A 16223-nucleotide genomic window follows, 5' to 3' on the forward strand; every position below is an offset into this window, starting at 1 on the left:
GAAAGCGTAACCCGAACCCTAGCCCTAAATTTGAGGCCTTTTCGGCCAGGAAAAAGAAATTCAACTGAGGTCTTCTATAAAAAGTAGAGAAATAACATCGAACACATTGTAGACAATGTAAACACCTGCTAAAAATCTTTAAGAACCACATCCACACTCAGCAGTTCCAACAGCTTTAATAGCCATTTTATTTCTTTTTTCATTTCATTTCTTGCTTTTTCCCTTGTATTAAAGTATAGGTATATTTCTTTCTCAAATTCTAAGTGGGGACTTTTTAATTACCTGCAATAGTCACTAAGTTTTGCTTGATTCGGTTGCTGTTGTTTCTTTGGCAGCTGAAAAGGCGATTTGTTAAAGAAATGGGTTCAACAGCGCAGTCGCCGTCTCTGAAAAGACGGGATGCTCCAGTAACAAGAGAAGGGGATGTACTAACTGTTACTCCTCTTGGGGCTGGTAATGAAGTGGGCCGTTCCTGTGTGTACATGTCTTATAAAGGAAAAATTGTTTTGGTATGTCATAGTAATAATAAAGGTTTTGCATTTGACTACAGGGTTTAGGTTCCTCTTCATTCTATTGGATGTTAATGAATGTAGTCTTTGTTTTCTTTGTTGTGGATGATATAGTTCGATTGTGGAATTCATCCGGCTTACTCAGGCATGGCCGCGTTGCCATACTTCGATGAGATTGATCCTTCCACTATTGATGTGCTTCTCATTACACAGTATGTGTTCTTTTTCCTATCTCATTTATTGCCAAAATTTAGTTGCTTGTTATGTGTGAATCAGTTTGCAATTTGGAATACGATATTTTTAGTTCATACAGTTGATTCCTGTTGCATCTTAAGATGCATGCTATGTCAATAGGTTGGCTAGTGTAATTCATAATTTGCAAATAGGGTATAACTAATCTGCCTTTTAGCTTTCTTGGACAAATGAGATTTGGTACTGCACTGTATTCTTCTTTCTTTAGGTGATGGGTTAATGATTGTTGTTTTTGTGTGATGTTGATGTAAGAAACTACTTTTAGATACTTGATTGCAAGAGAAAATGTGAAATCTTAGAAGAGTTCCAGAATTAGGAAATTCAAGTGTTCAGGATTTTGGTTGCCTTATTGCCTATTAGGTTGGAGGAGTTAATAGGGGAAAGAAAAGGTTTATGTTTATGATAAAGCTATTAGAGAATTCTAGGATAACAGTTCACCTTTATCTTCGAATCTCTTGATAGCTACATTTGGCAAGAAACCATCACTAAAGCCTTCTGTGAATATTGTATTTGTGTTGTCTAGTCGTACCACACAATCTAAGTATTTTCCCTACTCTTTCTTTCACTTTTCCCGGAGCATTCATCTTCATCTTCATCAATGGGAGGTCTCTTTCTTATTTCCTTGTCTAATACTTTTGGCATATATGTTGTCAGTTTTCATTCTTAGTAAGGGCTACTGTGGTGTCTCTTTATGAATTATAGGATAAGAATAATTTATCTTTGTAGTGTGGTCGAAACATATTGCTATATCTGATTACAGTACTCCAGAAAAGTTTGATTCCATATTTCGTAAGCACCATCCATAAGAGGTGAAGATACCTAGTGATTTTAGGTGTGGAATGAGGTCGATGATATCATTGTAGAAAGAATTTAAGGGTGCACTTATATGACATATGAAAGGCTTTTTCCATAGTAATCTATCTTGGTGTTTTTCTACAAATGAATTCAGGAGGATTAAAAATAAATTAGCATTAGCTAACTTGTAATCATAGAGGTGCAATAGGTACATGAAAGTTCTTGTTTTATTTGCTAATTCCTCTTTTTATTTGACTCAGAATGGCTGGGAGTTCATGTAATTTAACTTTTACTGGTTAATAACCCTTAGGATTTCAAAAATATTCAAGTTTTCACATCCAACTTCCTTCTCTTTTTTGTTTCAATTAGTGGTTTCCAGTTCCACTATCTGCCGTTCCTACCTGAATTAAGATTCTTTTACCACTATGTCATTCCTTTCCAACTAGTACACTGTATTAATTATAAGTGATGCTTGTTTGCTTGCAGCTTTCACTTGGATCATGCTGCATCTCTACCTTATTTCTTGGAGAAGGTTTGTTTCTTCTGGAAGAATTACTATTCACTATCTCATACAAGTTTTCTTTTTCACAGTTAAACTAATATATGGACATATTATCAGACCACATTTAAAGGACGTGTTTTCATGACTCATGCTACAAAGGCTATTTATAAGTTGCTTTTAACTGATTATGTGAAAGTGAGCAAGGTTTCCATTGAAGATATGTTGTTTGATGAACAAGACATAAATCGCTCCATGGATAAAATTGAGGTTTGTGCTATCTGTTACTATGTCCTTTTGTTTTCCATCCATCTCTATGCTTATATAGCCATTTTGGAATTTTCTGTCTCAACCATGATGTTGTTTCCCTGAGTCAAGAATTTAGGATCTTTGCAATTTTTCTTTATCGTTACATCTGCTATTTTGGTGTGTCTCTATATGGTGAATTTATTATTTTAGACGAAGTGCTGGCATAACTTTTTTTCGGATTTAACTTACCTCTTGTGAGTTTTTCTCCCTTTTTAATCTCTCAGCATTAAGAATATGTTGGGATGATTTAGCTGCATGGTATCTTGTTAGATAGTGAGAACTCAACATCAAATTCTAACATATTGCCTGTTCTAACTTGAGTTTTGTATCAAATAAATTTTCATCAATTGCCTGTTCGTACCACAATGCTTATTCAAGTAGTTAAGTGGGCAAGTGACAGTTAATGCACTCTATTTTTGGATTTTTTTTCTTGTATTGTTTGTTTGATCTGCTTATTATATGGAAATATGCGCTGATGTTTTTATTTTTCTTGTTTCTTTGATTTGCTTAAAATTGAAAATACCTCATGTAAGGAATTCAATGGACAAAGAACCAGAGTCGCTGCATAATTATTGTTGGAATACTTGTTCGTGAATCTTTCAAACTCTATAGAACCATGTGACCTCAATACAAAACTATAAGTTGTGTTAAGCAACATTCTGAATACTTGATCAAAATGTGCATCAGCTTTCTTTCTTTCTTGTTTTCCTCCCTCATACATGGTCACAGCTTGACACCTTTTACTGTTAGCTATGTGAATGGTGTCCATGTGCATGCACGTGCATGCATGTATGAAATAATAATCCCTTCCATTCATTGATGACTCCTGCAATGCAGGTTATTGATTTTCATCAAACGGTGGAGGTGAATGGCATTAAATTTTGGTGCTACACTGCTGGACATGTGCTTGGTGCTGCCATGTTTATGGTTGACATTGCTGGTGTTCGACTTCTCTATACTGGAGACTATTCGCGTGAAGAAGATCGGCATCTTCGAGCTGCTGAGATGCCACAATTCTCCCCTGATATTTGTATAATTGAATCAACTTATGGTGTTCAGCTCCATCAACCTCGGCATATTAGAGAAAAGCGATTCACTGATGTCATCCACTCAACTATTTCTCAAGGTGGACGTGTTTTAATCCCAGCATTTGCCCTTGGCCGTGCCCAAGAACTTCTCTTAATCCTTGATGAGTATTGGTCAAACCATCCCGAGTTACATAATGTTCCAATATATTATGCTTCTCCCCTAGCAAAAAAATGTATGACTGTTTATCAGACATATATCCTATCAATGAATGAGAGGATCCGCAACCAGTTTGCAAACTCAAATCCCTTCAAATTCAAACACATATCACCATTAAATAGCATCGAGGATTTTACTGATGTGGGGCCATCAGTGGTCATGGCAAGTCCTGGTGGACTGCAGAGCGGGCTATCGAGGCAGCTGTTTGATATGTGGTGCTCTGATAAGAAAAATGCTTGTGTTTTACCTGGATATGTTGTTGAGGGAACTCTAGCTAAGACTATCATTAATGAACCAAAGGAGGTTACACTGATGAATGGACTAGCTGCTCCCCTGAACATGCAGGTCCATTATATTTCATTCTCTGCCCATGCTGATTATGCTCAGACAAGTACATTCTTGAGAGAGCTCATGCCTCCTCACATAATTCTTGTTCATGGTGAAGCTAATGAAATGGGAAGGCTCAAGCAGAAGCTTATTACAGAGTTTGCAGATGGAAACACCAAAATTGTCACTCCTAAGAATTGTCAGTCTGTTGAGATGCTTTTCAACTCTGAAAAAATGGCAAAAACCATTGGGAGACTGGCTGAACAGACCCCAGAAGTTGGTGAAACTGTCAGCGGCATACTAGTCAAGAAAGGCTTCACATACCAAATTATGGCACCTGAAGATCTTCATGTATTCTCACAATTATCAACAGCAAACATTACTCAGAGGATTAGTATTCCATTTTCTGGTGCCTTTGGTGTGATAAAACATCGGCTTGAGCAGATATATGAGAATGTGGAATGTGGGACGGATGAGGAGTCTGGCGTTCCGACGTTGCAAGTGCATGAGCGAGTGACAGTGAAGCAGGAGTCTGACAGGCACATTTCACTTCAATGGACTGCAGATCCTATTAGTGATATGGTGTCTGACTCGGTTGTAGCTCTAGTTCTGAACATCAGTCGGGAGGTTCCCAAGGTAGTAGTGGAGTCGGAGGCTGTGAATTCAGAGGAAGAAAATGGTAAGAAAGCAGAAAAGGTTATACATGCACTTCTTGTTTCACTCTTTGGAGATGTGAAGCTTGGAGAGAATGGGAAGCTCATTATAAGTGTGGATGGGAATATTGCGGAGCTAGACAAACAGAGTGGGGATGTTGAAAGTGAGAATGAAGGTCTGAAGGAAAGAGTTAGAACAGTATTCAGGCGAATTCAGAGCGCAGTGAAGCCGATTCCGCTCTCAGTATCATAGCTTCTTCCATTTTTCTGCCCATGGTTTAACATGTTCCCTGGCTGCGAGGATAAGTTTTGTGATTGTAAACTCTAGTTCTCAGCTTGTATAGCTCACAATTGAAGCAGATCATGGATAAAATTAACAGTTCTCGTCATGTAATCCTGAAGGATCTTCTGTCTATGATTTTATTAGACCATTCTTAGAAAACTTTAATGCAAGCTTTTGCTTATCTATAATTCATGCTCCGACTTTTACTCGATGCAATTGGTATCTTGGATTTTGGTAAAGAGGAAATTATACTATATACTGCTTTTTTTATTTAAATGTTTATTTATATTGTAATTTTTTTTCTCATTTTTACTTTATTTTATTTTATTTGATATTTTTTTTTCATTTATACGGTATTGTCTCTTAAAAGACGTACTTCTATTGCATCTTCTTAAATATGCTATTGTATTTTTTTTGACACTCCGATAATCATCATCTTTTTTTTCTTCATCATCGAGTATGGTGTTAAAAATTGAACAACTCCAAAGCTTAAATTAAAGCTATACAATTATAAAGCAACAAGCATTAGTGATGGAGAGGTTTAGGTGTTTGGTTGGCAAAGGCTTTTAAAATTTTTATGAGTTGTATATTCTTTGACATTAAGTTCTTGTTTTCTAATTTGATTTGATTTGAAGGAACAATTAAGAAATAGTTTGGTCTTAAAATTATTAGATTTTGATTTGTATGAATAGTTTTACTGATATTTGATTTAGATTTTATATTGTAGTATTGTGAATAAAATGTGAATACAAATATTGAAAAGTTAGATAGTTTTGAATGTCTTAAAGTGAATAAAATAATAACCTATGACTTCAAATTATATTGTCTTCCATCTGTTTGTTAATATACTTGAACTATAAAATAGTTTGTTATTAACTCTTCTGTTTTTTTTTTTTTTTTTTACAAAAATGCACACAAATTTGTGAGTATAAATTTTCAAGATTTTTAATTTTTGATATGTTGTTTGTGCACATCAAAAAATATATTTTTCTCTATTTTTTTTCTGATAAGTAATTGTTGAATTGGCTTAAAATGTATTTTACTATCCATGTTACCCATGTATGGATAAATAATGAAATGACTACTTAAATTGGTTAATAAATTGATTTAAATAGGATTATATTTTGCACTAGTAATGTTTGATAATATGCTTGTTTTAAAAAGTCAGGCAAAATTTTTTGAATAGTGGTCAAGCTTACAAGTGCATAGATACCAAAGATATAGTTGAAACCAAATACTAGTTTCAGATACTATTTATATGCTATATGTATACTAAATATATACTAAAATTTTGTGAGATGTATATTATTTACTGTAACTTTTACTTGTATTTTTATAAAGATATAAACATAGTAAATGTATTATATATAAGGAATATATATTAAATTAAATTGAATGTATTCCTCTATATTGAATGAAAACTAATATTAAATCCTTTTGCTACTGAAAAAATAGAATAAAAATATGTTAAATAAATTAAAATTTTGATTAAAAGTTACCTAACATATACATAATGTACAACTAGCATATACGTTTTATACACCAAATATAATAAAATAAGTGTAAATGTATAATATTAGTTCGTAAGAGTTTATCTTTTTATTTTTATAAATATGCAATCTATATGAATTAAAATAGTTATAGATATTTTGTCGAGCGTATACTATTTACTGCTACTTTTTGACTTTTTCTTAAAGGTGTAAATATTTGAAGTATACTATAAATATATCTAATAGATACTAAAATAAGTGTAACATATACCATTTTTTAAAAATTTATCTTTTTAGTTTTCTATATTTCACACACACACAGATATATATATTCAAATGTTATCTTAAATAATAAGTATATACTTAATGTATTTTATACTTTTTCAAATGAATCCTATTTGTTTTTACCTATTTTTATTATATTATGTTGTAAGTGTATAAATTATTTAATAATTTTATAGAAATATAGAATAATAAATAATTATCATAATTAATTTTTAAATTTTTAATAATAGTTAGTGTTATTATAAATAAATCTTAACTAAATCAATTAATTAAAATTATTAATATATCTATTGCTACTGAAAAAAAATAATTTTGAAATTAAAATATGTTAACTAAACAAATTGAATTTTTGATTAATATATACCAAACATATACTTTTTACTGCACATTTATTAAAAAAGTTATCTTTATGATGGTTTTTAATTTTTTAAACAAAATTGACATATATGTAAAATAAATTATATTTTTAATAAATTCAACATGATATAAATTTAATTTGTAATTTAACATTAATGACTTATAATATTTTTTTTAAGAAATTCTAATTTTTGTTAACATATACTATTTGTGCATAAAAGTATACTATTTTTGTATTTTTACAGAAAACATATACCAATTTTATGGGTTTCATTTTATTTTTGATTTTCATATATGATCTTCAAGAATCAACATAAAATCCTTTTATCAGCACCCATTTTTTGGATTGAGATATCAAAGGAATTACGGAAAATCCTATGATGAAAGTTCTTACTTTTCTCGAGTCTTGGGAGATTAAGGACATGTCCAAGTTAGAATTGAGAATACTTGAACCAAAATTACTTTTCTAAAATCAACTTGGACTCAATTGGCAGAAAAGAATTAATTTTGAGGGATGAAATAATAATTTTTATAAGTTTAGGGACTAAATCGTAAATTTTTTTAAGACTTTTTACTCCTAAGCCAATCTACTTAGTATAGAGCCGAATTGGTTCTACAGAGTGCCAATTGGCTCTATGGAGTGTCGATTGGTCCAAAAATTGGATTTTTGAGTCATTTTGAGTATTTCTCACTTTAAAAAGATAAAATAAATAAAAATACATCTTCTATAATGTTTTATTTATAATTATTCGAATTCTTAAGAGTTTTCATAATATTTTCAATATTTAGCTTTAATTATTATTAAACATTTTGATTAGTCCAAAAACTAAGTTTTTTTTTATTATAGATATTTATCAAATAAATTAGAATGTATATCTAAGTCTCTAGGATTTCCTTAAACCTTCCCCCGTAAATAGGAAAGATAACCCTAGGATTAAGGGTGGCAGTTTTTAATAGAACAACAATAAGTTTTCAGCAATACATACACTTTCAAAAATTAAAAGACAAATGCTTAAACACTTCGCATTCCTACACTATTTTTGATTCAACCATCTCCTCATCACCTAAGATTTAAGGATCTGCATAATACGGTGATAGCCTGAGGGTTTCAAAGCATATACATCATCATCTTTTCCTTCTCTTCTAATTTTCTTTATTGTTTTTCCTATTTTTTTGTTAAGAACATATTAGGGTTTTGTGGTTTCTTTCTATGATTGTTATTTCTTTTAATGTTATATGTGTTAGAATTAGATTTCTTGCATGACTTGTATATATTTATGATATGCATATTTTCTAGGTTTTGAAATGGATAATTTTTATATTCTTGGGTTTTGAATATGATAATATGAATATGTAGGTTTTGAATATGATAATATGATTTTATTGGATTTTGAATCTGATTAGTTAATGAGTAGGTAAGCATAATTGATTTATATTTCTATGCAATTGAATTAGATTTTAAAGTTATATAATTGAAATTTGGAATATATTTTAAAATATTATATTTGCCTACTATCTGTTATAATTTTTTAGGGTTTGTATTATTTTTAAGTTTTCTAGTTAAATTTCATATTTTTTATGCTTCTTATTTCATTTTACATGTTTTGATCGATTTTCTATCTTATGTGCATGTGGAATTGGTTCTTAAATATGAGAACCTGAAAGAAAAATGGCAGAAAGATCACTTGAAGCCTTAGAGCCAATCAGTTTTATGCTCTAAGACGATCGGCTTTGCACATCTTGGCCCCTAATTTTAGATTTTTAATGTATTTTAATGTATTTTGGTGATTTCATGTTCTATACTTAGTATTTAGGCATTTTTTTTAAGTTTTAAGAAAGGTTGTAATAGCTAGAATTAATTTTTCTGCACTTCTATTTTTATTTTAGCCTATATATGCTAAATAGCTGATATGTGATTACCTAATTAAAACTGGACATATAGACATTAGGCCTTAAAATTAGACCTGGCATGAAAATTATAATCCATCAGTTAATTAATGGTAATTGAACTTAAATTCTAAAATCAACATAGACCTAGAGGGCTTTGCCATATTTTAATTAGGTTAGTTGGACCATATTAGATTTAAAATCACCTAATTGGGCCTTATCATAAGAATAATTTATTAGGTTTAAAGGTTGGAATCTAAAGCATAACTTATAATTAGGCTATACGAGGAAGGCCTTGTACATAATTGACTAGTAAATTAGGATAAATAAAATTTGGACATAGGCTAGGGTTAATAAAATGGACTAGACTTAGGAAAACCTCATATATTATAGTGCTTGATCGCAAATTATAAGATGGACCTCATGTTCATATAGCTTTATAGACCCAGGGGTCCATCCTATGCCGTTTTGTTTGTAAAACAATTTGCGTCAGCATCTCACACATGCGTTAGACGCTAATGCAATTCTTTTTTAAAAAAAAATAATTTATGTTCATTGATTTTGTATTAAATATTTATTAACTTATGTTCATTAAACATGTGTTGGATGTTTTTGTTGTAAAACGTCCATTGTTTATTAACTTAATTTTGTTGAAAATATATGTGTATCACAATATAAATATTTATAGTATAACTTTAGCTTAATGTTTTTATTTTGTTTACCAACTGTATAAGGACAATTTATATTATGTCTATATTATATATATTTATTTGAATGAATTAGTGGATATGATTTTCATTAATAACTAATAACCATTGACAAACTAATTAATATTATGCTTATAAATGATGAATGTTTATATTAATCATAAAAAATTTTCAATATGCATCACAAAAATAATAAAAGCTTTCATAAATAATTAAAATTTTTATTTGAAAATATTAATGAATATTATATATACAGACAATGAACATTGGAGTACTAGATAATAAATATTAATATTAATATTAATGAATAATATATGAAATAAAATGAATATGGACATTAACCATAAGGAATATTAAGTTCATAGATAATGAATATTTCGATATAAAGAAAATTAATTATTATAGAATATTACATCTAATGGACATTATACATATAGAAAATAAAAATTTTAGTACATGTAAATGAACAAAAAAATATTAATATGTATTTAATCTAATAAAAATATTTTGACATGTATTACTATATTCTGATAGATATTTTAAATTTTAATATGTATACTTATTATTGACACGTAAAATTTAAATTTATGTATAATGTTGTAATTTTTCTATTAATTTATTGATAATTCTTGTATTATTATATTAATAAATTATTAAAATATAAAAAAACTAATAAAGACATTAAAAATGTTTAATTTATTATTATTTTTAAGTTTTTAAATAATTATAAAATATTATAAGATCTATTTAATTTTATATATAAATTCAATTTATATTATTATTTATAATCAAAATAATCACGAAGGTCGTAGAATAGGGCGGGTAAACGACTATTTTTTATAAATATATAAAAGTATTAATTTAAAATATTATTTTTAATATAATGTTAATTTTAAATTTATTTCAAAAAATAAAAATCGCATATGTCAAAAATAAATACACATATCAAAATAAAAATCTTTAAATAGTGAGAGTAAAGTAATTATAATAGTAGTATAACACACAAATAAATTTCTAGTTTTTATAAATATATAAAGATTTTATTTAATATATAACTTTTAATATAATATCAATTTTTATAAATGTATCTTATTATAATTGAAAAAAAACGGTACAATTTAAAAAAAAAGTGAAAGAAGCAGGGACAAAAGTCCCCGCATTATACAATTTGAAAAGAAGTGGAGAGCTGTTTTACTCTCTCCTTCTCCACACACAAGTGTTTATCGATTTCGGTCTATATAGAATCATGGACCAGGGTCCATGTTATAATCATTGGTGTTTGATGTGTGAAAATATAACTGTTGTATTTATAGGAAATATGTCGTTAAATAATAAAATTAAAGATAAAATACACAAATAAAGAAGTTAGCTTGTGGATCTATCTCTGGATTTGTAGTGTAAAGCTTATTTATGGATCGAGAAATACCAGTAATGAGCAAAAGTGTCCCGATGAATTATTCGGATGACGACTCCCATCTCTGCACTAATCTCTACGATTAGTTAGCGTGTTTCCAATTAAGTTGAAAAGTCTTGCATTGCCATAGTCGCTAAAAAGATTTGAGTGCACTCCCGAAATTGCAGCCCATATCTTTAAACTGATATAAAACTTTTCCAATGATGTCGGTTTATCAATTCTCACTCCAAATCGATAAAATAAATTAAAAATTCATTGAAACAAAATTCCCTTTTGCTCATAATCAGATATTTATATAAACAAAATTATAACACCTGTTTTCTTTGATTTTTTTTTTCTTTTATATAATGGTAGATTTTGTTTGAAAATTAGTTAGAAAAATAATGTGAATTTGATAAAAACTTTTTGTGTCATTTTTTGAAAGAAATCACTAAAAAGTTTGAATATAGCTTTTGTATAAATTTAAAAAGTATGACGTATATGATATTTTAAAAACTAAATACAATATTTTTGAAAAAATTTAGAACTCACAGTAAAAATAATATTTTTTTATCACTTTTTTGTTTTTTGAAAATTTTCCCTAAATGAAAGGGTTTTGCAAAAAAGTTAACTTGTGGTTTTACAAAATGCAAAATAGGCAGATGCTCTGGCTAATATGGGAATCTCATTTGCTGTTGGTTTACATGTCCCGGATGCTCCCCCTAACCATGTGAGAGTTATCAAAAAAAGAAAAAGGAAAAAAAAAAAGAAAAAGAAAAGGGTTTCAACCACGTAAGTTACTAAAATTTATAAAATTAACAGAAATTGTGGCTTTTGAGTGGGAAAAGTCCTAGATTTCTTTTATCTTTTTAATTCATTTCTATAATATTTGTTAGCGTTCTAAAATGAAATTTTTAGAAGAAATGGCAAATGTTCTTGTGTGTGTGGAAGATTTTGGCTATGTTCTCATTAATTTGAATTTTCCTTATTTGCTTTTGATATGTTATTAAGAATTGGAAAAATTACAATTTGTTGTTTTAATTATTTTATTTTTTTTACTTTACTGTCTAAATTATTTTTTTGTTCAATTAAGTGTTTCAAATTATTAAAAAATATTTAATATATAGTCTCTAGCCGGTTTTATAAGTTAAAGTACTTATTTGACTTATTTTAAATAATAAATTTACTTAAATATCTTCTTTCAAAATAATATCATTTTTTTATCCATTTTCAACATTACTTTTTTAAAATTTTATTTCTTTATCAAAAGATTAAAAGAAAAAAATAAAATTATTTAATTTTTCTCATTTATTTAAAAAATCAACAAAATTAAATGTCATTTACTTATTTTTCTAATTTCGTGCATTTACCTCAAAGAAAAATTTTCTTTCACCTCAAAACATTAAGAGAAGAAAGAAGAAGTAACTTTTAGAAATCAAAAGATGATAAGTAAATTTCTTTTAAAAAAATAAATAAAAATTAAAAAATTTAATCAAATATTATTTTTAGTGCTAAAAAAAGATTTAATAGAAAATGGAAAAAAATTTAAAAAAAAAAAGAAAAAAAGAAAAAAGAACTAGAAAAAATTGTAAGTAAGATTAAATAAGGATATTTATATTATTTCAAGTGTAAACTGCATTAAATTATTACTTTTAACTTATAAAATTTATAAAAAAATATTATAATATATATAAATTAGTAAGTTCAGACACTTGATTGAAAAAAAAAAATCAAAACACTAAAATAAAATTAAAAATTAAAAAATTAAGATAATAAATTTATAATTATCCCATAAGAATTCCACTTATTGATTAATGATGTTCATCAGTTCCGAAAAAAGGAATAACAGTTTGAAAAACACAAGTTTCCTTCTTCTTTTTTTTTTTTTAAAAATCTCTCTTCACTATCTTCTCTAATAAACAAAAGAACAAACGACAAGTAATAAGCCATATGACATGAGGAAAATCTTTTGCTTTTCTTAGTGAGTTCCAATCAAGTGCAATCCCCTCGTTAAGAAAAAGGGTTCTTAGCTACATAAACATGACCCAATGTTAATATTCAATAATTAAAAAATGAAAATGATATTATATTTTAAATTTTTTAATTATTATATTCAATTTATTTATCTAATTATACGATATAGCACATCCATTATTAATTATTAAATTTATTTAAATTATCCACTTTATAAATAAATCATAAGATAAGTTTAAAAATAATAGAAAAAATACATAAAAACAACTTATGGTTTTATTATTTGATAATTTTTAATTTGTGTCTCTTTTCAAACAAAATGAGGTACGCAATTTAAAATCGTAACAAAAAAAGTATTTCACCATTAAAGAGTATTAATTGGAAGAATTTAGCCATCTTTACATCAATCAGCTATCATTATCATATTTCTCATGTTTGATAATATGGATTTAGAGCTTAACAATTCAAAACGTCATTGTTTGACTGTTAAATCGATCTCATCGGATCAATTACTTCTTAAACTGCAATTAACGGTCTGATGAGAACCCATGTAGCACAAGGAATCCTACTTCTACAAAGAATCCTAATTCCACTAAAGATCCTAATCCAGCAAGGAGTCCTGATGACATTAGGAGTTCAAGCGACAAAAGAAATCCTATTTCCACTAGGAATCCTAATCCAAATAAGAGTCCTACTAAGATTCAAAGTCCAAGTGAGATTAGGCTTAATTAAAATAATGGACCTCAAGATACTCTTATCAACTTAATCCAACATATGGAGGCATGATCAAGACAAGATAAGCCCAAGATAATCAAGTCAAGCTATTTGGAGTCCAATACTTAAGAATGGACCGCTTCTCACATGTTACTTAAACCCAAGTGTCATTTTTATCATATGGGGTTGGGTTGGACGAACTTTAGGAGTTATTTGTTTCCTTGTTGATTTAGAAATCTTGGCCATATCTTATCTCCTTTCTTTAAGAAGTTATTTATTTTCTTGTTGATTTAGGAGTTTTGGCCGCATATCCTAGTCATTCTAGGATTAGAATTATTTTATTTTAAACTCTATAAATAGAGTCCTATGTATTTCAGCCAAAGAACATATATGATGTTTTGAATAAATTTTATTTTACTTTGCAAAAATCTAGTGCATTGCACTTTAATTCTAAAGGTGTTCTTTTTGAATTGTTTGAAATTAAATTGATTTGATTAATTTGATTTCACATCTACTTGTTTATACAATCTTTTAGCTTATTAGTTTCAAGGTTGCTAACCAATTCATCCTATTATAATTGTTGATCTTAGTTCATCTATAGCTAAGTGTAACAATTCTGTTTCATTGCAGACTACGAGTTAATCTTTGGAGCGATAAATCTGATTTATAGGTAAGGGTGCATTCTAAAGGGGCGTGATCTTGTCTATTTGGTTTACTTCTATCATCAATAAGGGTTTGAACATATCCTTCAAGTTCAGGTTCGTATCATTTGGTATCAGAGCTTTGGCTCATCAATCAAGTACGTATCTTTTATTGTTTTTGTTGATTTGTTTCCTTTAGTGTCAAATTTTTTTTTATCAATCCATTAATTTCTTCTTCTTTGTGATTCGTTTTCTTGTCTAGAGTATTTTTTGTTCAATTCCATCTTCTTTGTTATTCTTAGAGTCCAATTTATTTGTTCTTTTTGTTTCTTAAGTGTTAAAATACATTCTTTGTTCTATGTAAATCAAATATGTCCTTTTCGTTTAATTTGTTCATCAAAATTAGTTCTTCATCAATTCATCTTATTCTTGTGTGTTTTATTGTGTTTGGACTTAATCTTGGTCATTAAGTCTAGTTTCGTTTACTTAGTTTGTGTTTTTGTATGTTCTAAATCTGATTCGTTGGTGATTGAGTCGTTACAACTTTGGTTGTTTGGTATTTGATTATTTTAGCCTCTATAAGTGCCAAAGAGTAGAGATTGAGTGGTAAAAGGCAAGTGGTGAGCTCATTAGAGGGTAAAAGCCTAATTGAGTGAAACATGAGGGTAAATGTCTTTATTTGAGTGTTAAACACGTGAGATTGTGTGTAAGAGATATTTTATTAGGAGGAGTTTGCTAGAAGACGTCGAGATCTTCTTTATCAATCTTATGATAGATTATGGGGATGAAAGAATAATGATTATTATAAAAAGTGTTTGCAAAATTTTTATAATCCTAAACCTAAGCCAAAGAAGATAGAAAGACAATCGCGTCAAGATTTCACCGATGAACTTTCAAAGAATATAAAATCTTTAAGGAGCAGTCTTAAAAATAGTTTTGAAGATTTAAAGGGATTGGTTCAGTGTTATGCTAAGCATCTTGAAGATAAAGCCGATTCTAAGCCATCTTTGGAAACTCATATTGATGATATAGAAAATATAAATTTCAATGAAGATACTAAATGCATAATGAATGAAGATGGTGAAAAAGATAATAATTTGCAACTTTTGAGCAAAATCCAAGATGAAGAGATCATTATCGAAGATGAAGCAAAAGTTGAGCTGGTGAAGGATGAAAATGTTTTGCTTGATGCCATTGAGCCAATTGAACATGTTGATTTTATTGGCATTGAAAGTATTATTTGTTCTAAAGTTCCTCTAATAACTTTTGTGAAAGATCTATAGGTTGATAATGAGTTAGTATTGCTTTTTGAGATTATATGTTTGCTTCTTTCACAGTATTCGGCAAGATTCGAGGATGAATCTTTTCAAAGAAAGGGAGAATGATGAGAACCCATGTAGCACAAGGAATCCTACTTCAACAAAGAATCCTAATTCCACTAAAGATCCTAATCCAGCAAGGAGTCTTGATGATATTTAGGAGTTCAAGCGACAAAAGAAATCCTATTTCCACTAGGAATTTTAATCCAACTAGGAATCCTACTAAGACTCAAAGTCCAAGTGAGATTAGGCTTAATCAAGACAATGAGCCTCAAGATATTCTTATCAACTTAATCCAATTTATGAAGGTATGATCAAGACAAGATAAGCCCAAGATAATCAAGTCAAGCTATTTGGAGTTCAATACTTAAGAATGGACCGCTTCTCACATGTTACTTAAACCCAAGTGTCATTTTTATCATATGGGGTTGGGTTGAACGAATTTTAGGAGTTATTTGTTTCCTTGTTGATTTAGGAGTCTTGGCCGCATATCCTAGTCATTTTAGGATTAGGATTATTTTATTTTAAACTCTATAAATAGAGTCCTATGTATTTCAGCCAAAGAACATATATGATGTTTTGAA

At 28.8% G+C, this 16223-nt stretch overlaps 1 protein-coding gene across 1 annotated transcript; it reads left to right on the forward strand.

Moving 5' to 3' along the window:
- Window positions 1-11: 11 nt before the first annotated feature.
- LOC8289311 (cleavage and polyadenylation specificity factor subunit 3-I) lies at window positions 12-5060 on the forward strand. Its single transcript, XM_025156104.2, has 6 exons — window positions 12-239; window positions 336-509; window positions 624-721; window positions 2043-2088; window positions 2176-2325; window positions 3202-5060. Exons 2-6 carry the CDS (start codon window positions 360-362, stop codon window positions 4840-4842), a joined length of 2085 nt encoding a protein of 694 aa, XP_025011872.2. The 5' UTR covers window positions 12-239; window positions 336-359; the 3' UTR covers window positions 4843-5060.
- The last annotated feature ends 11163 nt before the right edge of the window (window positions 5061-16223 follow it).

Source organism: Ricinus communis, chromosome 6, assembly GCF_019578655.1.
Source record: "Ricinus communis isolate WT05 ecotype wild-type chromosome 6, ASM1957865v1, whole genome shotgun sequence".
Lineage (NCBI taxonomy): Eukaryota > Viridiplantae > Streptophyta > Magnoliopsida > Malpighiales > Euphorbiaceae > Ricinus > Ricinus communis.